The sequence below is a fragment of the Hordeum vulgare genome, chromosome 7H (assembly GCF_904849725.1).
Source record: "Hordeum vulgare subsp. vulgare chromosome 7H, MorexV3_pseudomolecules_assembly, whole genome shotgun sequence".
Taxonomy (NCBI): Eukaryota; Viridiplantae; Streptophyta; class Magnoliopsida; order Poales; family Poaceae; genus Hordeum; species Hordeum vulgare.
The window spans coordinates 514,473,534-514,500,185 of NC_058524.1; the positions used below are offsets into that span (position 1 = coordinate 514,473,534).

At 49.1% G+C, this 26,652-nt stretch overlaps 1 protein-coding gene across 1 annotated transcript; it reads left to right on the forward strand.

Moving 5' to 3' along the window:
* The first annotated feature begins 17,004 nt into the window (after nucleotides 1-17,004).
* Nucleotides 17,005-26,199, forward strand: LOC123411190 (deSI-like protein At4g17486). Its single transcript, XM_045104128.1, has 4 exons — nucleotides 17,005-17,352; nucleotides 19,176-19,463; nucleotides 25,623-25,706; nucleotides 25,803-26,199. The coding sequence occupies exons 1-4, from the start codon at nucleotides 17,220-17,222 to the stop codon at nucleotides 25,916-25,918; spliced, it is 621 nt and encodes a 206-aa protein (XP_044960063.1). The 5' UTR covers nucleotides 17,005-17,219; the 3' UTR covers nucleotides 25,919-26,199.
* Nucleotides 26,200-26,652: the final 453 nt, after the last annotated feature.

The following is a 26,652-nucleotide window of genomic DNA, read 5'->3' on the forward strand; positions in this document are numbered from 1 at the left end:
CTGATATGAACCAGGGCTATGAACTGACCGATGCGTATTCGCATGAACATAACTATTGTAGATCATGTTGTGCGACCGGGAGACCGCCGAATTTTGCTGCTGCGCCGTGTGCAACAGGGCGCGGATTTGCTCGACCCCCCTGCCGGCCTCTGAATCAGTCGGCTGAAGGGAATCGGCTATCTTGGCAGCCGCAGCCAAGTTGAGGAGGGGTGTGCGGAACAGCTCCACGTTGCTCCGCCGAGTGTGCCGACTGGCAGAACGGCGAGGCAGACGACGCGCGCCGGACGTTTCGCCGATCTCGTGCTCGTTCCGGCCAGCTTGACGGGGATCTTCATGGGAATTGGCCATGTGTACTTCTGCTGCAGGCCCGTGACCCGCGTACTCAGAAGGAAACTCAGTCCGAACCGAGCCCGAGCGCTGGGACGACGGGGCAACCACAACTGACTCTAGAACCGCCACTTGTGAAGACGCGTTCTGGCGTGCGTGGGCATGTTGCACCCAACGCTGGAGCCGCGGACGGCGGGACCGCTTGTTGCGGCGCGTGACGGCGGTGTAGGTCGACACCGGAGCCGACTGCTGGAGAAGAAGAATGCCGCGGGCACCGGCACGGAAGTGCGTAGTCCCGGGGCGGGGAAGCGCCTCGACGTCGAGAGGGGCGTCCCGAAGCCATGCCGAATCGTCGACGATGAAGTAGAGAGCGCCGAAAAGGATCTCGTGACCCATGCTCGAATCTCCACCGGACGACATGACGAAGTGATGTAGTCGCAAACTCGTCGGAAGTCGCTTAGACGCCTGCCCCACGGTGGGCGCCAACTGTCGTGGGTATAAGCCTGACAGTAGATGTGTAGGGTACGAAAGGAATGGGCAGAGCCTTAGCTACGGCGAGGTTGTATGAGTTCAGGCCCCTCTGTGGTGGAGGTAATAGCCCTACGTCTCAGTGCTCAGGGAGCTTGTTGTCGAGTGGAATATCCAATACAGTGAATTGCTAACCCCCACACTAGAGGGGGAGGGTGGCTTATATAGAGTGCGCTGCCCTCCACAACGGTTCGGTGCACGGGGGTGGAGTAGTGGCGAATAAATGTCTACGTTACAGGTAACGTACGTCTTAAATGCTAATTAAGGCACATGGAAACGTATGACCGTTTCCCTCCAGGGGGGTTACGATGCACAGAGTGGAATCCAGTCGGTTAGTTTCATAGACTCTGAATGCTAATCTCCGACTGGACGGTCGAGGATCTGTTACCGACTAGATGAAGGGAACTCCTTAGTTCAGTCGGAATTGACTAAGGGCCTTGTCCCTTATGAGGGGTAGTCCTTGGGTTGGACCTTTAGGGCAGGCCTATGACCCTACCCTAGGACTATAACCCCATCACTCAAGCTGTAAGCCTAAGCAGAATTTGGTCTTTCCCAAATCTTTCATCTCAAATTCCACCATTAGATGATTGCGTGCTTCTTCGATATCAGGTGTACTTCCAATGATATTGAGGTCATCAACGTACACTGAGATGATGCAAAATCCATTAGAGGACTTCTTTATAAATACACAAGGGCAATCATCATTATTTGAGTAGCCTTTTTGAATAAGGAACTCACTCAGCCGGTTATACCACATTCTACCCGGCTGTTTTAAGCCATATAGTGAGTTTTGTAATTTTACACAATATGCGTTGCGATTTGCTTTTGGATTCGGCATTTTAAGTCCTTCAGGGACTTTCATATATATGTCCGATTTAAGTGACCCATATAAGTATGCTGTCACTACATCCATCAACTGCATAGATAAATTCATTTGTATTGCCAAAGATATTAAGTATCGAAACGTTATTCCACTCATAACAGGAGAGTATGTGTCGTGGGTATAAGCCTGACGGTAGATGTGTAGGGTACGAAAAGGATGGGCAGAGCCTTAGCTACGGCGAGGTTGTATGAGTTCAGGCCCCTCTGCGGTGGAGGTAATAGCCCTACGTCTCAGTGCTCAGGGAGCTTGTTGTCGAGTGGAAAAATGGAATACAATGAGTTTCTAACCCCTCTACCAGTGGGGGAGGGTGGCTTATATAGGGGTGGAGTAGTGGGGATTGAATGCGTACGTTACAGGTAACGTACGCCCTAAATGCCAATAAATGCACCCGGAAACGTACGACCGTTTCCCTCCAGGGGGTTGCGATGTACCGAGTGGTATCCAGTCGGTTAGCTTGATATCCTCCGAATGTTAACCTCCGACTGGATGGTCGAGGACCTGTTACCGATTGGATGATGGGGACTCCTTAATTCAGTCGGAACTGACTAAGGGTCTTGTACTTTGTGATGGGTAGTCCTTGGGTAAGACCTACATGACAGGCCTATGACCCTACCCTAGGACTATAACCCCATCATTAGTCCCCGAATGGATTGGGGTTGAAACGACGAAGCGATGCTTGAAGTTTGGATCCGACTGGAGCGGGCTTGGCTTGGGCGTTGCTTGCCTCAATCCATTTTATATTTTCTGACCAACGATCCGAGTGGAAGTACTCGTGAAACAGACTGTCGGAAGCCGAGTGCTTCTGCGGCATCTTTTGACGCGACCGGTCAACTCACAGCGGCGGATTTTCTGGGATCTCAAATTTCGGGTTCCGTGCGCTCAGCGGGGATGACGCCATCGCGCTCGAGTAGCGCCTGACGCCTCGATTCTCGTGCCTTCAACCTCTCCACTAATATCGCCGCGGTGGGTCGGGGGATAAGGTTTCGGGCCTGCCTGCCAGCGACCCAGTCGGAACCCTACTTAAATCTCGGCGGCGAGGGTTCTTCGTTACGCTCGCCGAATCTCTTGCCTTCGCCTGCTCCGTCTCTCTCGCCACCTCCAGCGCCTCCACACTCCTCCCTCCTCCTTCCTCCCGCGGGTTTGCAGTTTCCGCCATGACCAAGGGTCAGACCAGCAAGATGGAGGTGAGGAAGAAGAAGGGGAAGGCGGCGGCTCCTGCTCAGCGGCGGCAGCGACCGTTGCCGGCGGGGTGGATTCAAGGCGACTTCCTCCCCTCCACGGTGACGGAGGGGGATCTGCTGCAGCTGGTTGAGCACGATATGATCGTGCACAAGTCCTGGAGGCTGCCGGCGGAGAACGAGGTCGAGCCGGCGCCCCGGGAGGGGGAGCGCGTCTTGCTGCTCAACCACGTCTATCGAGGTTTCTCCTTGCCCCCGCATCCTTTCTTCAAGGGCATCATGAATCACTTCGGGGCACAACTTCACCACTTTCCCCCGAACGCCATTGCCCATCTCTCTGCTTTTATAGTTCTGTGTGAGTGTTTCATTGGTTGTCATCCCCATTGGGGGCTGTTCAAGCACATATTTTCTGCTAGATCCCAAACCATCAAACGACTCAGCCAGTCGGATGATAAAACACATCTTCTCCAGCTCTGCGGGGGCCTAGGTTTCCAGAAAAAGAGTCGGAGCAGTTATCCTGCCCTCCAGCTAAGTGAGTCGGTCAGAAACTGGCAATCGACGTGGTTCTACTGCCAGGATATCGCCTGTCTGAATGCTTCGACAGGGCTGCCTCCCTTTAGCTTAGATCGGCCCGCCCCACCCAAGCAACTCGCGCTCACGAGGGCGGAGAAGAACGACATCCAGCCTCTGGTCGGGGCGCTTGTAGATGTCGTCAGGAGGGGGGTCACTGGTATAGACTTGCTGGAGGCCTTCCTCGGTCGGCGTATCCAACCCTTGCAGGCTCGCGACCACGCCATGTGGCATTATACGGGGCCCGAGGATTCCACTCGGACCAACGTTGTGGGCGTGACTGAGGAGAGGGTGACCTCGTGGGTGCTCCAGATCACAGGCCCCTGCGAGAATCCCAAAGGATCTCGGCGAGTGAAGCCTTTCTGCGCGGAAAATCCTCCTCCGAATCAGGTGAGTGGCACTTGTCGAGTGCTCCTAACTGTCTTAATCTTATCGTTTGCTTGAATCTCTGTGTGACGTCTGATGTCGCCGACTGAATTTTATGCAGGAGTGGACCAACTGGTTTTCTCCCGTCTCGAACGGGAACCCGGCCAAGGAGGAGGAAGGCAGCCAGGAAGGCAGCATGGAGAGCGCTGAATATGTCTCCGACAGCGGGGAGTCGGAGGAAGATACTAGCGAGGAAGAGGAGGAAGACGAAGAGCAAGACTCGCCGCCTCCGCAAACAGAGCATCGGACCAAGCGCCGACACGAGCCTGCCGTTCCCTCGGCCCCTCCAGCATCTTCGAGTGCTCCGCCCACTGCCCCGGTGGTCCCGAGTGCTCGGAGCACCAAGAGGGTCAGGGATGCTGCCGCTGAGCCCGCGGGTCAGCCTTCCAAGGCGGCCAAACCGAGTGGGTCCAAACCTCGGAAGGCTCTGCCGCGGATGAGGGTTGCTGTCCCCGTCACCTCCACGTAAGTGTATCGATCTTCTAATTTCTTCTGATATCCGAGTGAATTCCTGTTCATTGGTCGAATGGATTTCACTCGACATAGTTGCTACTTCTGCCACCTCTCCGGCGCGCCAGGAGGATGACCCCATGGACACGGACAATGTCGTCTCGTCCCAGCCAGGTGCGTTGTAGTGACTTCGAGTGTTTTATTCTATCATAGGTTCTGCCTCTTTCTTTTTCTGAGATCTTGCGTCGTTCAGTCTATCAGGGGCGATTTGCATGGACGAGGGCGATCACGGGAGAGCTGAACAGGCTGCGGAGCCTGTTCTTGAGGCTGCTCCGCCTGTTGCTGCTCTCGCCGCCGACGTGCCGCCGACTGAGGCGCTGCCGCCGACTGAACCGGCGCTGGTGGTTGAGGTGCCGACTGGAGCGGACCTTGGGATGCCTCAGGAACTTCCGACGATGCCAGGCTCGTCGAATGTCGAGTTCAACATCCAGCGTCTCCCGGAGGAGCAGGTGGGAGCGACCAAGGGAGCCATGGTGCAGGCGGAGCTGATGGCTGGAGAAGCCAAGAGGGCCTACGACTCCGTCGCGTCCTTGTACCAGCGGAGCTTGGAGCTGCGGGATGATATCCGAGTAAGTGGGCTACTAAGTATTTACTTTTCTCTTGTAACCCACTGGGTGTTTTTGGATAGCATCTGTTGTTTGCAATGGGTTCACTCTGAGTGAACCCAGTGGGTGTAGTCCCCGAGACTTCTGTCGAGTGCTTGCACCGGCAGTTGTCTTTATACATATTGTTTTTGTTTCGGTCAAGTCTGTAAATAACATGACCGAGTGCGAGTAGTTGTGGCACTCGGAGTGCACTTACTGTAAGAGTCCCCGAGAGTAATTTGTACTCAGGTCGGGTAGTATTGGCCTCGTAGGCGTAGGTGGTAACATGCATCTCAATAGGGCGGACCTGCTTGAGTTGCATGCCAGTGGGGTCACTCTCAGTGAACCCACTCGGTGTAGTCCCCGAGGCCACTGTCGACTGCTTGCGTCGGCAGGGGTCTGAAGAACTTAGACTTCTGTTGTTGGATTTTCTGATTATCCCTTGGTGTTTGCTGGCAGAAAACTTGTGAAATGGGAACAACCTATGAGACTCTCAGGGCGGAGAAGAATCAGTTAGCTGGTGAGCTTGATGCGGCGCTGCTTGCAATAGCTGGCATGAAGGATGCTCTGGCGGGGCGAGAGAAGTCATTGGAGCAGGCGCGTGAAGCGAACAAGGTGTTGACTGAAGAAGTTGAAAAGATGGGAAAACAAAGGACTGCTCTGATGGGACAGATGGACGTGCTGAACAAACGGTGCAGAGCACAGGAGAAACACGTCAGCGACTGGGCTCGGCAGATGATGACGCGTCTGGCTGGTAAGTCCTGCTTTTTCCGAGTGCTTGTGTTATGCGCGTCACACTCGGCGCTTATTGTTTGCTTGTCCTGTTGTCGCAGATTTTTGCTTTGACACTGAAGCTGAAGCAGCTGATGTGGAGCGGTCGATTCTCGAGAACGTTCCACTCGGCAAGGACGCCAATCGGGATCTGCTCCGTGCGCACATCCGCGTGGGCAAAGTTGGTCCTTTCATCGGTCGACTGAGAGAAGTCGTCGGCCGAATCGACAAGGAGCTTTGGCCAGAAGATGAGTCGCGGCAGGAGATGGAGAACCTGATGACCCGACTGGAGGAGATTCCGAACCGAGTGCAGTCGTGGAAGAAATCTGCAGCTCGTTGTGGTGCAGATGTTGCTCGGTCCCTGGTCCGAGTCCATTGCAAGGAGGTGCGCGAGGAGAAGCTGAAGACGTTGAAGGTCGCCAACACGAAGAAACTTCGATTCGAAGACTTCATGGAAACCTTCCTTGAAAGTGCTACCCGCATCGCCGACGGTATTGATCTGGACACGTTCGTAGAGCCCTCCAGTCCTGGTGTTAATCCAGATGAAGCGTAAAACACTTTTATCCTCGGTATGCCGAGTGTTGATCTGTAAGAAACTTTGGCCACTGCCGTTGGCCGTCACATTCTTGGTTCGGTGTGGGTAAGCTTGATCCACACCGAGCCACTATCTTTGGTTGAACTTTGAATCGAATTTTTTGCTCTTCTGTTGCAATGTTGACTCGAGTTTTTGTTTGGCGTTTCTTGGTGAAGCCAAAGGCAAACATTCGGAACATGTCAGTTGTTTTGACATCTGCATGAGCCTCATTGAGGGTCCGTGGAATTCCCTAAGTCCCCGAGTGTGACATTAAGTGTACACTCGGAGAAGGTTAATACTTAGGCGATTCTGGATCGCAGCTAAGTCCCCGAGTGTGACATTAAGTGTACACTCGGAGAAGGTTAATACTTAGGCGATTCTGGATCGCAGCTAAGTCCCCGAGTGTGACGTTAAGTGCACACTCGAAGAAAGTTAGTACTTAGGCGATTCTGGATCGCAGCTAAGCCCTCGAGTGTGACGTTAAGTCCACACTCGGAGAAGGTTAATACTTAGGCGATTCTGGATCGCAGCTAAGCCCCCGAGTGTGACGTTAAGTGCACACTCGGAGAAAGTTAATACTTAGGCGATTCTGGATCGCAGCTAAGCCCCCGAGTGTGACGTGAAGGGCACACTCGGAGAAGGTTAATACTTAGGCGATTCTGGATCGCAGCTAAGTCCCCGAGTGTGACGTGAAGCGCACACTCAGAGAAGGTTAATACTTAGGCGATTCTGGATCGCAGCTAAGTCCCCGAGTGTGACGTGAAGCGCACACTCGGAGAAGGTTAATACTTAGGCGATTCTGGATCACAGCTAAGTCCCCAGTGTGACGTTAAGTGCACACTCGGAGAAAGTTAGTACTTAGGCGATTCTGGATCGCAGCTAAGCTCCCGAGTGTGACGTGAAGTGCACACTCGGAGAAGGTTAATACTTAGGCGATTCTGGATCGCAGCTAAGCCCCCGAGTGTGACGTGAAGTGCACACTCGGAGAAGGTTAATACTTAGGCGATTCTGGATCGCAGCTAAGCCCCCGAGTGTGACGTGAAGTGCACACTCGGAGAAGGTTAATACTTAGGCGATTCTGGATCGCAGCTAGGCCCCCGAGTGTGACGTGAAGTGCACACTCGGAGAAGGTTAATACTTAGGCGATTCTGGATCGCAGCTAAGCCCCCGAGTGTGACGTGAAGTGCACACTCGGAGAAAGTTAATACTTAGGCGATTCTGGATCGCATCTAAGCCCCCGAGTGTGACGTGAAGTGCACACTCGGAGAAGGTTAATACTTAGGCGATTCTGGATCGCAGCTAAGCCCCCGAGTGTGACGTGAAGTGCACACTCGGAGAAGGTTAATACTTAGGCGATTCTGGATCGCAGCTAAGTCTTTTTTTTGAGACCGGAGTCTGCGACCGCGAAAGAACTTTGAACCTGCAGAAAACTCAATCTGCTTTATATTATTTCACCAATACTTGTTCTTTACATTGCTTCAGTCGACGGTCACGTGTAGAAGCGCTTGAGGAGATCTCCGTTCCATGCTCGCGGCTTGTCTGTCTCCCTGTCGACGTTGTAGAGTCTGTATGCCCCATTGTTCAGCACCTTGGAGATGATGAAGGGTCCTTCCCAGGCAGGAGCCAACTTATGAGGTCTTTGCTGATCCACTCAGAGCACTAGGTCGCCTGCTTGGAACGTACAACTCCTGACGTGTCGCGCGTGAAAACGCCGCAGATCTTGTTGATAAATGGTTGAGCGAGTCAGTGCCATCTCGCGCTCCTCCTCTAAAAGATCCACCCCGTCTTGCCTTGCTTGTTCTACTTCAGCTTCGGAGAAGAGTTCGACTCGTGGCGCATTGTGAAGCAAGTCACTCGGAAGGACCGCTTCTGCTCCATAAACGAGGAAGAACGGTGATCGCCCTGTAGATCTGTTCGGGGTTGTGCAAAGTCCCCAAAGCACTGAAGGTAGTTCGGTAACCCAAGCGCCAGCGGCGTGTCCTATCTCTCGCAGGAGTCGGGGCTTCAAACCTTGCAAGATAAGTCCGTTCGCCCGCTCTGCTTGTCCATTGGACTGCGGGTGCGCCACGGAAGTAAAGTCCACTCGGATACCTTGGCTTGTACAGAATCCTTTGAATCTGTCCGAATCAAAGTTTGTCCCGTTGTCCGTGATTATGCTGTGAGGTACACCGAATCTGAAGATGATGTCCCTGACAAACTTGACGGCTGTTGAGGCATCGAGCTTCTTGATGGGCTTGGCTTCGATCCATTTCGTGAACTTGTCGACTGCCACCAACAGATGTGTGTATCCACCTTGGCCTGTCTTGAATGGGCCGACTGTATCTAATCCCCACACTGCAAACGACCACACAAGAGGGATCGTCTTCAACGCAGACGTCGACTTGTGGGACTTGTTGGAGTAGAACTGGGAGCCCTCACATCGGTCAACCATATCTTTAGCCATCTCGTTAGCCTACAGCCAGAAAAAACCAGCTCTGAATGCCTTGGCGACGATTGCTCTCGAAGAAGCATGATGACCGCAGGTCCCCGAGTGAATATCCTCCAGAATCAGCTGCCCCTCCTCTGGGGAGATGCATCGTTGAAGAACGCCTGAGATACTTTCTTTGTACAATTGGCCATCAATGACAGTGAATGACTTCGACCTGCGGACTATCTGCCTGGCCTGGACTTCGCCTTCTGGTAATTCCTGCCTTAGGATATATGCAATGATCGGCACAGTCCAATCGGGGATGACAGCAAGAATCTCCATGATCAGATCAACCACAGCAGGTACGTTGACTTCAGTCGGATCAGTCGAGCTCTTTGGTTGTGCTGGTTCCTCTGTGAAAGGATCTTCTTTGACTGAGGGGAGGTGGAGGTGCTCGAGGCAGACGTCACTCGGGACTGGTCTCCGAGTGGATCCGAGTTTTGCTAACTCATCAGCTGCTTGGTTCTTCAGTCTTGGAACATGGTGAAGTTCTAGACCTTCAAACTTCTTCTCAAGCTTCCTCACTGCATTGCAGTATGTAGTCATGGTGGGGTTTCTGATGTCCAACTCTTTCATCACTTGATTGACCACCAAATCCGAATCGTCGTAGACCATCAGGCGACGGACGCCGAGTGAGATGGCCATACGCAACCCGTAGAGGAGAGCTTCATGCTCTGCCTCGTTGTTGGAGGAATCGAAGTGTATCTGTAGCACGTACTTGAGCTTGTCGCCCTTTGGTGATATGATCACAACGCCAACGTCGGAGCCATTCAACATCTTGTGCCCATCGAAGAACATTGTCCAATGGGCCGAGTAGATGTGGGTCGGTTGCTGTTGTTCTACCCATTCTGCTATGAAGTCAGCCAGGGCTTGAGACTTAATAGCTTTCTTGGCCTCGAACTTGATATCACAGTACAACATCTCCATCGCCCACTTCGCCACTCGGCCTGACGCGTCTCGATTGTGGAGAATTTCCGACAATGGAGCATCAGAAATGATAGACACCGAGTGGTCTTGGAAATAATGGGCCACCTTCTTCGCAGTCATGTAAATCCCGTAGATAAGTTTTTGATAGTGGGGATACCTCTGCTTGGAAGGAGTCAGGACCTCGGAGACGTAGTACACTGGCCGCTGAACTTTGTATGCTTTGCCTTCTTCTTCTCGTTCGACTGTAAGAACAGTACTGACGACTTGATTTGTAGCCGCGATATACAGAAGAAGGGGCTCTTTACTGAGCGGAGCAGTAAGAACCGGCTGGGTGGAAAGTAGGACTTTGAGGTCGTCGAACGCGACTTGGGCTTCGTCTGTCCACTCGAAGGTATCTGATTTCTTCATGAGTCGATACAGAGGAAGCGCTTTCTCGCCGAGTCGACTGATGAACCTGCTCAAAGCCGCTAGGCAACCTGTGAGCCATTGAACGTCGTGTATTCTGACCGGCCTCTCCATTCGGACGATGGTCCCGATCTTTTCGTGGTTGACATCGATCCCTCGTTCGGAAACGAAGAAACCGAGTAACTTTCCGCTAGGAACGCCGAATGAACATTTGGCGGGGTTGAGCTTGATATCGTACCTACGAAGGTTGGCGAATGTTTCTGCCAAGTCAGTCAGCAGGTCGGAACCTTTGCGTGACTTGACTACGATATCATCCATATACGCCTCCACATTCCGACCGATCTGGTCGAGGAGACATTTGGATCATGCGCATAAAGGTAGCTCCTGCATTCTTCTAACCGAATGTCATAGTGATGTAGCAGAAGCACCCGAATGGGGTGATGAAGGCTGTTTTTAACTCATCGGGACCATACAGACGGATCTGATGATAGCCCGAGTAGGCATCAAGAAATGACAGACGCTCGCAACCCGCAGTCGAATCGACAATTTGATCTATGCGGGGGAGCGGAAAATGGTCTTTCGGGCAGACCTTATTGAGATGCTTGAAGTCGATGCACATTCGGAGCGACTTGTCCTTCTTGGGCACCATGACAACATTGGCGAGCCACTCGGAGTGGTGAACCTCGCGAATGAAGTTGGCTGCTAGCAGCTTGGCCACCTCTTCCCCGATTGCCTTCCTCTTGTGCACGGCGGACCGGCGCAGGCACTCTCGGACAGGCCGAGCGGTGGAATCCATGTGCAGTCGGTGCTCAGCCAACTCCCTGGGTACACCTGGCATGTCAGAGGGTTTCCATGTGAAGATGTCCCAGTTCTCACGGAGGAATTGGGTGAGCTCGGCTTCCTATTTGGGATCGAGGGTGGTGGAGATGTTCGTCGGGGCAGCAATGGCGTCCGTCGGGTGGATGCTGACCTTCTTCGTCTCTCCCGCCGACTGGAATGCAGACTCGGAAGCTGGCTTCTTCGAGCGCATCAGGTCGGCGGGGTCGACTGTTTTCTTGTACTCGTCCAGCTCGAGGACGTCCATCTGCTGGTCGGCGATTCTTGATCCCTGCTGTAGGCACTCTTCGGCCCGCTGCCGATTTTCTGTGATGGTGATCACACCCTTCGGGCCTGGCATCTTCAGCTTCAGGTATACGTAACATGGACGGGCCATGAAACGCGCATACGCCGGGCGACCCAGAATCGCGTGATAAGCGCTCTGGAAGTCGACCACTTCGAACGTCAGCTTTTCCTTGCGGAAGTTCTTGTCGGAGCCGAAAACGACGTCCAACGCGATCTGGCCGAGTGACTTGGCCTTCTGCCCAGGGACGACCCCATGGAACTGCATGCCGCTCTCGCTGAGTTTGGACATCGGGATGCCCATCCCCTTGAGTGTGTCGGCGTACATGATGTTCAAGCCGCTGCCGCCATCCATGAGGACTTTGCGTAGTCGAACTCCTTCTACCACTAGGTCGACGACCAGAGCCTGTCTCCCCGGGGTGGGTACATGTGCTGGATGATCCGACTGGTCAAAGGTGATCGCAGTCTGAGACCATTTGAGGAACTTGGGGCTGGCAGGGGTGGCCATGTTCACCTCTCTGTTCACCAGCTTCAGTCGACTCTTGCTCTCGATGTCAGCAAAAATTATCAGGGTTGCATGGACTTGAGGGAACGGATCCTCCTTATCCTCCTCATCCTGTTCATGGTCCTTCTCACTCGGTTGCCCTTCGCGGAACCCCTGGATCAGGAGGCGACACTGTCGAGTGGTATGCTTCGCATATATGGGGTTGCCCTCTTCGTCCATCTTCGTATGAAGCGGACATGGCTGGTCCAGGATGGGGTTATTGAACTGCTTCTTCTTGGGGGTGAACTGAGCCTTCCTTTGCCCTTGAACTTGGCATTGGTTACGACTGCAGCTTCTGCCTGCGGAGTAGACGGAGCTTTCTGCTTCTGCTTCCGAGTGTTGCCCCCATCTCCATCGGCGACTGTTTTGTGTTTGCCGCTTCGGATGCGGTCCTCTTCTTCGCCATTTGCATAGCGTGTCGCTATCTCCATCATCTTGCTCATGGAGATGTCGCCTGTTCGACCGAACTTAAGGTACAGATCCCTGTACCGCACGCCTGCGTTGAAGGCGCAGACTGCTTGATGCTCGGTGACGTTCTCCACCGTGTGGTAGAGAGTTGTCCAACGCTGGATGAAGTCGCGCAAGGGCTCATTCTGCTTCTGGACGCAGTGCTGGAGCTCCATGAGGCCAGCAGGGCGCTTGCACGTCCCTTCGAAGGTCCTGATGAACACCCGGGCCAGATCTGCCCAGCTGTAGATGCTTGAGGGGGCCAACTGGTTCAGCCACGCTCGCGCTGAGCCGTCGAGCATCAGAGGGAGGTGCTTCATGGCGACATGGTCGTCTCCTCCTCCGATCTGGACTGCCACTCGGTAATCATCCAGCCACGTTTCTGGCTTGGACTCCCCTGTAAACTTGTTAATTCCCGTCGCCAATCGGAAGTTGGGAGGGATGTCAGCTGAACGGATGGCTTGACTGAAACACTCGGGACCAGAAACGATGGCCCTGCTTGCATTCGGACGGTCAATATCGCGATCATCGCGGTGGGCTCGGCCCCTGTCGACCCTCCGCTGGGCGATATGCCCTCTTGCGTTGGGCCTTGGGTCGTAAGTGTCACCGACTGAATGCCGATCATCATGATGTCGGGGCCCGTAGGGCCCACCCCGCGGAGGGGTGCGTGAACGGCGGCGATCTTCGTGATTTATGGAACGGCTGCCTCCTGTGTGCCGCTGATGGGAACCTGGGCTGTGAACTGATCGATGCGTGTTCGCATGAATAGAACTATTATAGATCTTGTTGTGCGACTGGGAGACCGCCGAATTCTGCTGCTGCGCCGTGTGCAACAGTGCTCAGATCTGCTCGATCCCTCTACCAGCCTATGAATCAGTCGGCTGGAGGGAATCGGCTATCTTGGCAGCCGCAACCAAGTTGAGGAGGGGTGTGTGGAACAGCTCCACGTTGCTCCGTCGAGTGTGCCGACTGGCAGAACGGCGAGGCGGACGACGCGCGCCGGACGCTTCGCCGATCTCGTGCTCGTTCCGGCCAGCTTGACGGGGGTCTTCATGGGAATTGGCCATGTGTACTTCTGCTGCAGGCCCGCGACCCGCGTACTCGGAAGGAAACTCAGTCGGAACCGAGCCCGAGCGCTGGGATGGCGGGGCAACCACAACTGATTCAAGAACCGCCACTTGTGAAGATGCGTTCTGGCACGCCTGTGCGTGTCGCACCCAACGCTGGAGCCGCGGATGGCGGGACCGCTTGATGCGGCGCGCGGCGGCGGTGTAGGTCGACACCGGAGCCGACTGCTGGAGAAGAAGAATGTCGCGGGCGCCGGCACGGAAGTGCGTAGCCCCGCGACGGGGAAGCGCCTCGACGTCGAGGGGCGCATCCCGAAGCCACGCCGAATCGTCGACGATGAAGGAGAGAGCGCCAAAGAAGATCCAGTGACCCATGCTCGAATCTCCACCGGACGACATGACGAAAGGAAGTAGTCGCATACTCGCCGGAAGTCGCTTAGACGCCTGCCCCACGGTGGGCGCCAACTGTCGTGGGTATAAGCCTGACAGTAGATGTGTAGGGTACGAAAAGGATGGGCAGAGCCTTAGCTACGGCGAGGTTGTATGAGTTCAGGCCCCTCTGCGGTGGAGGTAATAGCCCTACGTCTCAGTGCTCAGGGAGCTTGTTGTCGAGTGGAAATATGGAATACAATGAGTTGCTAACCCCTCTACCAGTGGGGAGGGTGGCTTATATAGAGTGCGCTGCCCTCCACAACGGTTCCGGTACAGGGGTGGAGTAGTGGGGATTGAATGCGTACGTTACAGGTAACGTACGCCCTAAATGCCAATAAATGCACCCGGAAACGTACGACCGTTTCCCTCCAGGGGGGTTGCGATGTACCGAGTGGTATCCAGTCGGTTAGCTTGATATCCTCCGAATGTTAACCTCCGACTGGATGGTCGAGGACCTGTTACCGATTGGATGATGGGGACTCCTTAATTCAGTCGGAACTGACTAAGGGCCTTGTCCCTTATGAGGGGTAGTCCTTGGGTTGGACCTTTAGGGCAGGCCTATGACCCTACCCTAGGACTATAACCCCATCAGTATGTATCATCGTAATTGATGTCGGGTCTTTGCGTGAACCCTTGTGCTACAATCCTTGCTTTGTATCTCACCACCTCGTTGTTTTCGTTCCTTTTTCGAACAAGAACCCATTTTGCTCCCACAGGGAAGACATTCTGAGGGGTAGGTATTACTGAGGAAAACACCTTTCTTTGATTGAGCGAGCGCAGTTCTGCCTCAATTGCTTCCTCCCATTTAGGCCAATCAGGACGCTTGAGGCACTCCCTGACGGTCTTTGGTTCTGGATCCAGTTGAAGGGTTTGAGCAATTTGAGAGGCAAAATATATGTCGACAATTCTAGTCTCTCTATTATATGATTCTCCTGATTCTATATAGTTTATGGAAATTTCTTTTATGCCTTCAGACTCTATGTAATTTCCCACAACAATAGAGTCATGGTGTTCCGATGTCCCAGCTATTATGTTTTTATGCGCATTTATGCTAGGTTCAAGATGTTGAGCATCTGGTTGGTGTCCTTCAACTTGAGGTTGAATTGCATTTACTGGTAGAGGATTTGGTTTCCTCTGTTTCCGCGGAGGCTTTTGAGAAGCTATATCCCGGCTAACCATATTTCTCCCTCTCTTACTCTCATTTGGGGTTTGAGTGGTTTTAGTTGGTACCTCCACTCGCTCTGGTGCATTAACAGCGGGAATATGTGATTTAGTGACACCTTTATGGCCAGTAAATGCATCTAGCAGATTACTTGCAATGTGTTGCAAATCTATGATCCTCTGAACTTCAGTTTCAGATTCTTTAGTATGTGGATCTAAGGACTGAATGCCTGTTACATTCCAATCTATTTCCTGACATTCTTTGTGGTATGATTCTCCCCCTAATGCCGGAAAATGGTCCTCATCAAAAATAAAATCAACGTAGCAGGCAGTAAACAGGTCCCCTGTAAGAGGTTCAAGACATTTAATAATTGACGGAGAATTATAACCTACATAGATCCCTAGTTTTCTATGGGGGCCCATTGTTGTACGTTGCGGTGGTGATATCGGTACGTATACTGCGCAACCGAATTTTCGCACATGGGAAATACTTGGCTGAGTGCCACGTACTAGTTGTAGTGGGGAGGTTGTATGATATGCAGTTGGTCTGATTTGTATCAGATCTGCGACGTGTAATACCGCATGTGCCCAACACGATGCTGGTAAATTACAATTTTGTAATAGTGGTCGAGCAACTAATTTTACTCTTTTGATGAGAGATTCAGCCAAACCATTTTGAGTATGGACATAAGGCACGGAATGTTCTAAATGAATGCCCATAGCCATGCAATAGTCATTGAATGCACGTGAAGAAAATTCTGCGACATTATCCATTCGAATTGTTTTTATCCTATTTTCAGGATGATTTGCTCTTAATTTGATAATTTAAGCAATTATTTTAGCAAAAGCATGATTTCGTGTGGACAATAGACATACATGTGACCATCTAGTAGATGCATCTGCGAGTACCATGAAATATCTAAAAGGTCCTGATAGTGGTTGAATTGGACCACATATATCTCCTTGAATGCGTTCAAGAAAATTAAGTGACTCACTTTTTTACTTTAAGATAAGATGGTCTTATAATTATTTTTCCAGTTGCACATGCGGTGCACATAAAATTTGATGATTTTGGAAAAATTTTAGTTGGAAGGCTATGACCAATAGAATTATCAATAGTTTTTCTCATCATCCCTATGTCAGGATGACCTAGGCGATCATGCCAAGTCTTCAATTTATCAAGATCTTCAATTTTTTTTGTACGCAACATGTGGTACGGGTTTTATATAACTGTAATATAATCCAGATGAAAGTGAGGGGAATTTTTCAAGAATTTGTTTCTCAGACCCATTGCTCTTTGTTAAAAGCAAATATTCATAATTATTTTCAAAAATTGTTTTCAGATAGAAATATTTGATCTGAGGTATTTGAAACTTAGAATGGTGCGTGTAGATTCAGGATACAAGAGTGCATCCTCAATTACAATCGTAGCATCCATAGGTAGAACAAGTGTGGCCCGTCCTGAACCAATAATTGATGCATCGCGACCGGCAATTGTCATTATATTCCCTTTTCTCTTAGTTAGAGTTTGGAAATATTTTATTTCTCTTAATATTGTGTTAGTGGTACATCTGTCCACTAAACATAATTCTTCTTCCATTGAATTATTTTCCTGTAAAATCTCTTTCTTCTTTCTTCCATGATGCCTTTTTCTTCTCTTTTTGGCAAAGCAGTGTTGATAACGTGTGAAACAATGAAAGTAAAAGTGTCATATGAATCTCTGTTTTTTTCATTGATCTGAGATATATATACAAGGTTTGGGTCCGTAGGTAGAGCATGCAAAAGACGTCTGTACAAAGAGGCGTCCGTACAGACGGATGCGTCCGTATGTCGCTTGGACTAATAATTAATTAATTAAATCCTAATAACGGTTCGCTAATGACCGTCCAGATTTAGTCGGTTCGTAACAATCCTCAACCGGCCCACGCGACAGCTGGATCTTCACTCCCTCCTACGCCTCCCGTGGCGGATCCTGTCCTGTCCCAACAAGTGACAGGCCACCTCTCGGCTTAGCACTATGACACGCGGGTCCATGCCATCGTAGACCCACCTGAGTGTGACTCCACCACCGGGACGCAAGGAAATTATTTCCCGACCCGACTCCGACTCGCACGCTCGTCGTCGGCTCGTCGTCTTCCCTTTCCGCCCCTGTCCCCAAGCTCCGTCGCAGTTCCGCATCGCCTCCCTGGCTCCCTCGCTCCAGATCAAAACCCTAACCCTAGGAGCACCTACGGCCTCGCAGGCGACTGCCGCGCGTACCCGACGAGACTGCTCGGGATCCCCTCGGAGAGGGGAGGTGATGGGCGGGGCGATCTCCGCCGGCGCAGCGGCGACGGGGGAGTACCCGGTGGTGCTCAACGTGTACGACCTCACGCCGCTAAACAACTACGTCCACTGGTGCGGGCTCGGCATCTTCCACTCCGCCGTCGAAGGTGAGAGCGGCAGCTCGACCGGTTCCCGGAGGATTCTGTAAAATTTGGGTATAATATGGAATTGAGTTGGGTCAGGGAGTATGGGACCCGTCTTTCCGGTTTTCTTGGGTATCTAATTTGATACGATATTTTTTGAATTCGTGCTTTGATTTTATAGAAAGGTGAGTTCGCTTTGCGCGCTGTAGTTGTTAGTTTTGCTAGCTATTGGATCTGATTTCCTTTTAGACATTTAATTATACTAATTGACAAATGGCAGGAGATTTAGGAATGCTGATATTTGTCTTACACATGGTTGAAGAACCAGATTCAGATGCCATGGGAAAGCCCAAAGTCTTCTTGTAGGGCCTATGCAGTTCTTCATTTTGAATATCCTGATGTGTAATACTTGGTCGTGCAACTTCCAACCTAGAAACTAGGATTATGTTCAAGATTGAGATAGGACAAAATGACATAGTAATCATTACTTTGGAGTTTGAAGATATCACCTGACATCTTTTCGTCCATCTTCTATTCATTTAATTCAATTGGGGAATAATGCATTTTGTTGCACATTTACTAGTATGTTTGTTAGCACGATCAGTCCTTTTAGAGTACCTATTCATAACATAAAAAGGTGTCTTTGGTGGATGCATGCTAGTACACAAATACTACTTAGGCTTGGGTTCTATGTGACCTCTGTAGTGTTGTTTAATCAATATATAGGTGTGTAATTTGTTGCAGTGTTCTCTTGAATTTTTTCTATTGAAGCTGGAACTTTTCAGTCGACAACTTTATCGTGGTCTTCCTGACCCTGGTCTGTGTCAGATGCCTTATTTCAGAATTATTGGGCCTACGCCTAAGGGGTGTATATTTCCCTCAGAAAGAGCATTTTTTGACATATTTAGACTACTGCATCCTCTAGTTATTATTACTATGAAGAAAAATAGTTGAAATTTACTGAATGACTTGTGTGTGTACTTACTGCTGGCACTGTCAGTTATACGTTAGTTAATTATTCTGGTAAGTTTCTCCATTGTCCTACCACATGACATATGTGATAAGCAATACAAACTATTCAAGTTTTTTTCTCCATTGTCCTCAAAAGGTTTTGGTTGTGGTAAACCCGAGCTCTTAAAAGGCCACCGGTTGATTATTCGTGTATTTAACTGTTTTTGTCACCTTTGTTAGTGAATACTACCTCTGGCCCAGTTTGTTTATTGCTTGTTGGTTATTCAAATACTTTTTTGTTATCTATAGGCAGTTTCTTCGCAAAATAGTAGTGGTAGATGTGTAACGCAGATTTTGCTCTCATCCTTTTTCTGTACATCAAAGGTTTGTATATTTTATTTTAGGCAGTACCGTTGATCTATTAGGAAGTAAAATGAATACCAGTATGACTTTAATCTCATAAAAGCCAAATATGCATGCTTTTGACATCCTTCTATGATGTTGAGTAAACCTTTTTGAAAGTCTTTTGGCATAGAAGGCAATTTGATTTGTCATAAGGTGTGTTTGTTTACGCCACAACTTGCCCCATAAAAAATTGGTCATGTTGGCCAACAGGGTGGAGGATTCCTTGCCAAATTGTTGGCAACCAATTTTTGGTAGGGCAGGCATGGATATAAACCAAACGTACCTTGCAATCCCACTTTGCATATGACATTTGTTAGTACTCATGTATGATCGCGAATTCACAGAGAACAAGAGGTGGACCCACTCATGTAGAAAAACCGTAGTTCTAGTACCATATGTGAAGTTATTATTTCTTTGTTAAGTAGTATGCATAATGATTTCCATCCAACTCTACAGAATGTTTACGAATAATCTTTTTCTGCCTGGAACAGTCCATGGATCAGAGTACAGTTTTGGAGCTCATGACCTTCCCACAAGTGGTGTTTTTGAGGTCGAACCAAAGAGCTGTCCAGGCTTCTTGTACAGATCTTCGATTTTCATAGGCCGTACAAGTTTACATCCCTTGGAATTTCGAGATTTCATTCAGAGAATGGCCTCGGAGTATCATGGGGATACATACCACCTCATATCTAAGAATTGTAACCACTTCACGGATGATCTCAGCACCAGATTGACAGGAAAGCCAATTCCTGGCTGGGTTAACCGACTTGCTAAGCTAGGTAATAAGTCTGCACTCCTTATACATTTATTTGTTGCAACCTTCTAATGATTTTATTGCTGGTAAGGAGTATATTAGCAGTATGCTGAAATCGTGTCTGTCATGTCCTGATCACCACTTACTCCTAGCAGATTTGGAGTTCTAGGTAATCTAGGAAGGTAGTGAAGAGAAATATCATGGGCAAGAGAGGGTTGGTTTGGTATAAGTGTATAAGGAAATAGCTGGAGTAGTATGCGATATCTTGCAAGGATGGGGAAATTTTGCAGGTGTGGGGTAGGGTCAATATCTTGCAAGGATGGGGAAAATTTTGCAGGCATGAGGCGAGTCAATATCTTGGAAGCATGAGGGGAAATTTTGCAGGATGAGGAGAGTAAGGATGGCACTGTCTCAGTGCTCACTACTCAGGCCTAGGAGGAATATAGGTTATGCATCAACAAAAGAGAGATGTCCGTATGGTACTTTGATTAAGTTTAATAGCAGTAGCTGCGTCTGTTAGTGCTTTTAGTGGAGTTAGTTGCCTTATCTAAGAGATGCTTTACCAAGTACTCCCTCCGTCTCAGTTTACAAGTCCGGCACATGTACCTAGGTCGTTAATTTGACCAACTTAATGAGACGCATATATTACAAAAAGTATATCATTAGAAACTTTAGATGTTCTATATTTTCGAATGATATAATTTTATGTTAAACAATATATTTTATATAAGTCAAACTGACGACCTAGGTACACGTGCATGCCTTCTAAACTGTGACGGAGGGAGTACAAGTGATTCGAGTTATACTTTATCTTTTCTTTAGTTGGTTTAGTGCTAGGAACGCCTTTTAATTAAGGTTGCATTGCCTTCCTTTTGACTTGGGAAAGAACCCAAGTTGATCCCCTGTTTGCTCTATGCCCTTCCTCTAGCAACAATAATCTCAGTACCATCTCTATGTAAGGTGTTTACCCTAAGGTTCATAACAATCGGTATCAGAGTCAGCTACCATGACACCCGGTTCCGAGCAAACCATCGTCAAAGTCATAGTCACACATGAACCATGATTAACCTAATTGAAAAAGGTAGTGTTATGGTGCAAAATGGAGGCAGTATGCCAAATAGCGAAAGCTTTTAAAGATAATTGGCGCTAGACAAAGCACAAATGGTCGTGAGGAGGTGGATCAACTCGGCTTAGGATGGATACAGATTAACTCGCTTTCTTTCCTTAATTCTGAAGGGTGTGCCTCCCAGAACGATCTTGGATAATTCCAACTACCCTAACTGATGGGATTTTATCCCTCTCTTTTTTTATGGCTGGGATTTTATCCCTTATTTGAATATGGTATGCTCTATTTGGATAACTGCAGGCATACATGGAACTGCATAACATCTCACCCCTCCTCGACATGCAGCTCTTCCTTGAGCTGTGCTGTTGTTTCCAGTGTCGACGCTTTGTCGGAGTCCTATGGTATGACCAATCTGCTGCTGGAACCAGTGCCACCGCATGATTGATCTCTTTCAGCTGATTCTTCCGAAACATGTTTTGGAGACAATGTCTTGGTAGTTTTTCCTACACTTGTGCTATCACAGTTGTCCTTGCCTCACACAGAAATAAAAGTCCACACACATGCATAGTGTTCAGTACCATGTATGCACATGTCCTTGTGTGATCCAAGTGCTTAATCAAACCGAACACTTGAACAAACCAACTCAGATTCTGGTCTAAATCCACCTGGCCTAGTTGCATGTGAAGGCCCAAGTAGTGCTTGACCGTGTCCTGCCTGGGAGTACCTATTTTTCTCACTGCCTCCTCTGGTTCGGCCACCGCCAGCCATGCTGCACTGATCCTTGCTGCCCCGCCTCGTGCGGAGGGCCAGGACACCAAGGCACCGACCAAGCTCTCTCCATGGCTAAGTCCTTGCTGTTGTCTTTCTGCAGTGCCACACTTCGAGCATGACACCTCCAAGTTGAACTGTGCGGCCGTTGTGCAACACAGCACCAGCCTTCAAGGTGAGAGTGGCAATCTGGGTACCTCATGGCTGTAGCTTACGCTGCCAGTTCGCCCTGCTGTGCTGCTGTAGCTGGACTTGCATCGACCGCCACTTGCTGTGGCCCAACTCCTGCTGCAGGAGATGATGCAGTTGCAGCTGCTCATGTGGTGACTGGGAGCACCAGAGCAGCCCCATCTTCCAAGATGCAGCCGTCAAAACTATCGTTGATGCAACAATCTGCCTTTCCGCAATTGTACATGGCTGCTCCATGACATCCTGGCATGTTTATACCACCATTAATGTAAGGCGGCCTCAGTGGAGCTTGGAGTTTCTAGGGGAAGTAGAGGCAAAGCTAAAGATACCTGGTGGTGGAACGATGATGTCCAGAAGGCAATTAAGGAGAAGAAAGATTGTTTTAGACGCCTATACCTGGATAGGAGTGCGAACAACATAGATGGCAAAGAAGGCTGCTAAGCGAGCTGTGAGTGAAGCAAGGGGTCAGGCGTATGAGGACCTCTGCCAACGGTTAGACATGAGGGAAGGAGAAAGGGACATCTATAAGATGGCCAAGATCCAAGAGAGGAAGACGAGGGATGTGGACCAAATCAAATGCATCAAGGATGGAGCAGACCAGCTCCCGGTGAAGAACGAGGAGATTAAGCATAGATGGCGGGAGTACTTTGACAAGCTGTTCAATGGGGAGAGTGAGAGCTCTACCATTGAACTGGACGACTCCTTCGATGATACGAGTAGGCGTTTTGTGTGGTGAGTCCAGGAGTCAGAGGTCAAGGAGGCTTTAAAAAGGATGAAAGGAGCCCTGATTGTATCTCCATTGAGGTATGGAGAGGCCTCGGGCACATAGCAATAGTATGGCTAAGCAAGCTTTTCAACCTCATATTTCGGGCAAACAAGATGCCAGAAGAATGGAGGCAGAGTATATTAGTACCAATCTTCAAGAACAAGGGGGATGTTGAAAGTTGTACTAATTACCGTGGAATTAAGTTGATGAGCCATACAATGAAGCTATGGGAGAGTCATTGAGCACCGCTTAAGAAGAATGACAAGTGTGACCAAAAATCAGTTTGGTTTCATGCCTGGGAGGTCAACCATGGAAGGCATTTTCTTGGTACGACAACTGATGGAAAGATATAGGGAGCAAAAGAAGGTCCTGCATATGGTGTTCATTGACTTGGAGAAGGCCTATGATAAGATACCGCAGAATGTCATGTGGTGGGCCTTGGAGAAACACAAAGTCCCAACAAAGTACGTTACCCTCATCAAGGACATGTACGATAATGTTGTGACGAGTGTTCGAACGAGTGATGGGGACACTGATGACTTCCTGATTAAAATAGGACTACACCATGGGTCGACTTTGAGCCCTTATCTTTTTACCTTGGTGATGGATGAGGTCACAAGGGATATACAAGGAGATATCCCATGGTGTACGCTCTTTGCGGACGATGTGGTGCTAGTCGATGATAGTCGGACGGGGTCAACAAGAATTAGAGCTATGGAGACAAACCTTGGAATCGAAAGGTTTTAGACTTAGTAGAACTAAAACCGAGTACATGAAGTACAATTTTTGTACTATTAGGCACGAGGAGGAGGAGGAGAAGGTTAGCCTGTATGGGAAGGTTGTGCCTCAGAAGGACACCTTTCGATATTTGGGGCAATGCTGCAGAAGCTTGTTGAGATGGATTTGTGGCCACACAAGGAAGGATCGTGTCCGGAATGATGACATGCGAGATAGAGTTGGGGTAGCGCCGGTTGCTGAGAAGCTTGTCCAACACCGTCTTAAGATGGTTTGGACATATTCAACGCAGGCCTCCAGAAGCTCCAGTGCATAGCGGACGACTAAAGCATGCTGATAATGTCTGAAGAGGCTGCGGTAGACCGAATCTGACATGGGAGGAGTCCGTAAAGAGAGATTTGAAGGACTGGAGTATCACCAGAGAACCAGCCATGTACAGAGGTGCGTGGAAGCTTGCTATCCATGTGCCAGAACCTCTAGCCTACCCTGACTCGGTTGGGACTAAAGGCTTTGTTGTTGTTGTTGTTGTAACATCATTGCAAACTATCCGCTTCTCCTACTGCATATTGCTGATGCTGCCCATTACATCTGGGCATGGACAGCCCGGCCCGGTGACCCGGCCCGAAAAACCCGAGCCAGGCCGGGTCGGGCTTTGTGTTCGGGCCGGGCTCGGGCTTCAAAATCGGGCCCGGGAAGCAGTTCGGGCCGGGTTTGGGCTTACAAAAAATGGCGATTTACACGGAGGCCCGGCCCGGTATTCACCTTTTAAGTCCATTCGGGCCGGGCTCGGGCCTGAATTTGCGTTTTTTTGGTCGGGCCGGGCTCGGGCTTGGAATTTCCAGTTCGGGCTTTGTAAAGCCTGTCCCAAAGCCCGGCCCGGCCCAGGATATGCCCAGGTTTACTGCCCATGCCACACTTGGAGAAGGCACCAGTATCTCTCCTATGAGAGACGTGATACTGTCGCCACCAGGGCCTATGTTGCTGTGCTGTGATGCACCATCATTGTTGATTGCACAGGCTTGCCTCTGTGAGAGCACGTGACTGTTCGATTAGTCTCTTTCAATCTGCTGTCGATCTTGTTGGTAAGTGTCACAATAGGATTGCAAACACCTCTGCTAACTGTTGGACCATTTTAGGATAGGTAGGCTAAACTATTCTCAGAATGCTTAATAATCTTTTCATTCGTTGCTTGATTGATACGTGATACACGCCCTCCCTTATATAGGAAGATGGATAACTTGACTCCGAAGAAACTAATCATAACTTCCCTAACAAATGGGATCTTATCCCTTATTTGAAGATACTTTTCATCTGATTTGATAACTAGGGGACATAACACCCTCTTTTTTTGAAAGTTCTGGAGATGAACAAAACTTAACCAAGTAAAAATGGGATGCAATATAATCAAGGGCTTTTATCAGTTTTACCATTGGTTGCGTCACACTACTCAATTTTGCCACTAGAAGTTTCAACTGCTTAAAAATGCCATCCTTCCATTAAGCGTGTGCTAGAAAATGACATTTGGCACCGTTACCGTCCGTTTCAACTCCACAACTCAGTTTAACACTTGGGTCCTAGTTTTCAGTACACAGGGAATGAATTAGAAGCAAAACTAGCTTCATGTTTGGGTGATCGAATCCCCATGTGTAGTTATTTTTTCTTCTAAATTAATTCTCTGTGTGCTGATAACTAGGACCCACAAGTTATAGGGGAGCGCTGGTAAATTGGGTCCAGGGGTATTTTGGTCACTTCACCTTGGTAAATGGCCTTTAACCAAACAGTAATGGTGCCAAGTGGAATTTTTTAGCACAAGCTTAATGAAGGATGGCATTTTTGAGTAGTTGAAACTTCTAGTGGCAAAAATGAGCAGTATGACACAACTAGTGGCAAAACTGATAAAAACCCTATAATCAAACCCCTAACTTAAAAACTCATCTCTCAAGTGATGGAAGTACAGTTCTCACTATAATACCTTGTGTCAATATTCTGGCACCACATGATATATGGTGTCACATCAGCCTTAGATCTTGAATTGACTACGGTGCTGCTGCACATAAGCTCTAATTAACCATGCAAATATCTTTCATGAAACACGTCATCGGCATCCAGAGGTTTCTATGTTTTATGTCCCGACTGCGAGCGAAAGACTGCAGGACAGGGGCGATCCAATCGGGAGAGACCTGACTGCGGGGCAGATGAGACCCAGCGGCTGGCGGCTGGATCGTTACGAGAGACCGGGCGGCTCGAGATCGGTTTCGTCGGGAACGCGATCGGCAGCAGCAACCAGCCCGACTGGATCCTGGGCCAGGAGGAGGAAGCAGCAGCCGGACCAGAGGAAACATGGTGGCGGCGGTGACGAGAAGAGGATCAAGCATGAGTTGCGCGTGCTAAAAAAACCTAGGCTCAAATACCATGTTAGGAATATGCAACTTGTATTCCCAGGAGGCCATAGGCCACTATATATACATGTACAGGTGTGTAATATGCAGAAAACCTTTTATACAGTAGGTTAAATACTAAAGGTTACATGACTACATATATAGTACTCTAACAAAAAACATATTCATCGTTTGTTCTGCTTCAAAGTGTATTACATCTTAAAATAAAATTGTTTTTTCATTCTTAGTATATCATGAAAGATAATATCAAATTACTTTCAGGTGCTTTTTGCAACTGCCTTCTACCAGAAAGTATGCGGTTGGAGTCAACTGAGACAAAGAATCTCACGGACTACCATTTCTCTGGTAATATCCATGTTCCTCATCTCATCAGTTCCTTTGAATCAATCATGCTATTCCAATGGGTACTCATGTTTATTATCTATCAATGCCTTTGACTAGATGATTCCAACTTAACCATTAATGACCAATTTGATGATGATGACATTGAAGACAAACACTTGCTTTCAGAATCTTCTGTTAGTGAAAATGCAATTGTAAAGGAAGTTCACAGGTGATAGTTTGCTGAAGCCATGCATAATAGTTTCAGTGTGCAGTTTATCATTCATTTTGTACATTGTAATTTCTGTATTATGAAATGTAACACGCCCATTCTATTGTATTTAAGTATTGTACATACATTCAATGGCGGGTTTGGTGTCATGGTTTCTTGGTTCCCCTCGTACAATGCCGTAATACCACACTGTCCTTCCTAGGTATACCGAGATTCAGAATGTAATCTTAATTCATTTTCTTTTGTAAAAATGCAAGTCAAGCAAGGTGATATGGTTCCTGAAAACTGCTAGATGTTACTATCAATGATCGATGTGGTTCTTTTTTTCTCCTTTTCTGGGTCCTGGTTTGTTATGTTTTTCCATTGACTTATGCTCTTTCTTGTCAGAAGTAGTTGAGTTGCTACATATGGTTGGCCAAATTGCACCTGTGTTTCTAACCAGATGCTCACAGGAGGGTCAATCTGTGCACCTAGATCATGAAATTTGTGCATTCCGTAATGCTTATTGTACTATTACTGTCTGCACGTAATAACTGTCCACTTTGCTTTATGCAAATCTTGATACTCCCTCCGTCCCAAAATAAGTGTCTAAGTGTCTTAACTTTATATACTAGCTCTAGACACTTATTTTGGGACGGAGGGAGTATAACCTAACCGAGCATGCACGGAATTTCAGCCGCCAAACTTTGTTAGCTGAAATATCGAATGTTGCTTGGTAGATACTTGAGTCACCTGCCT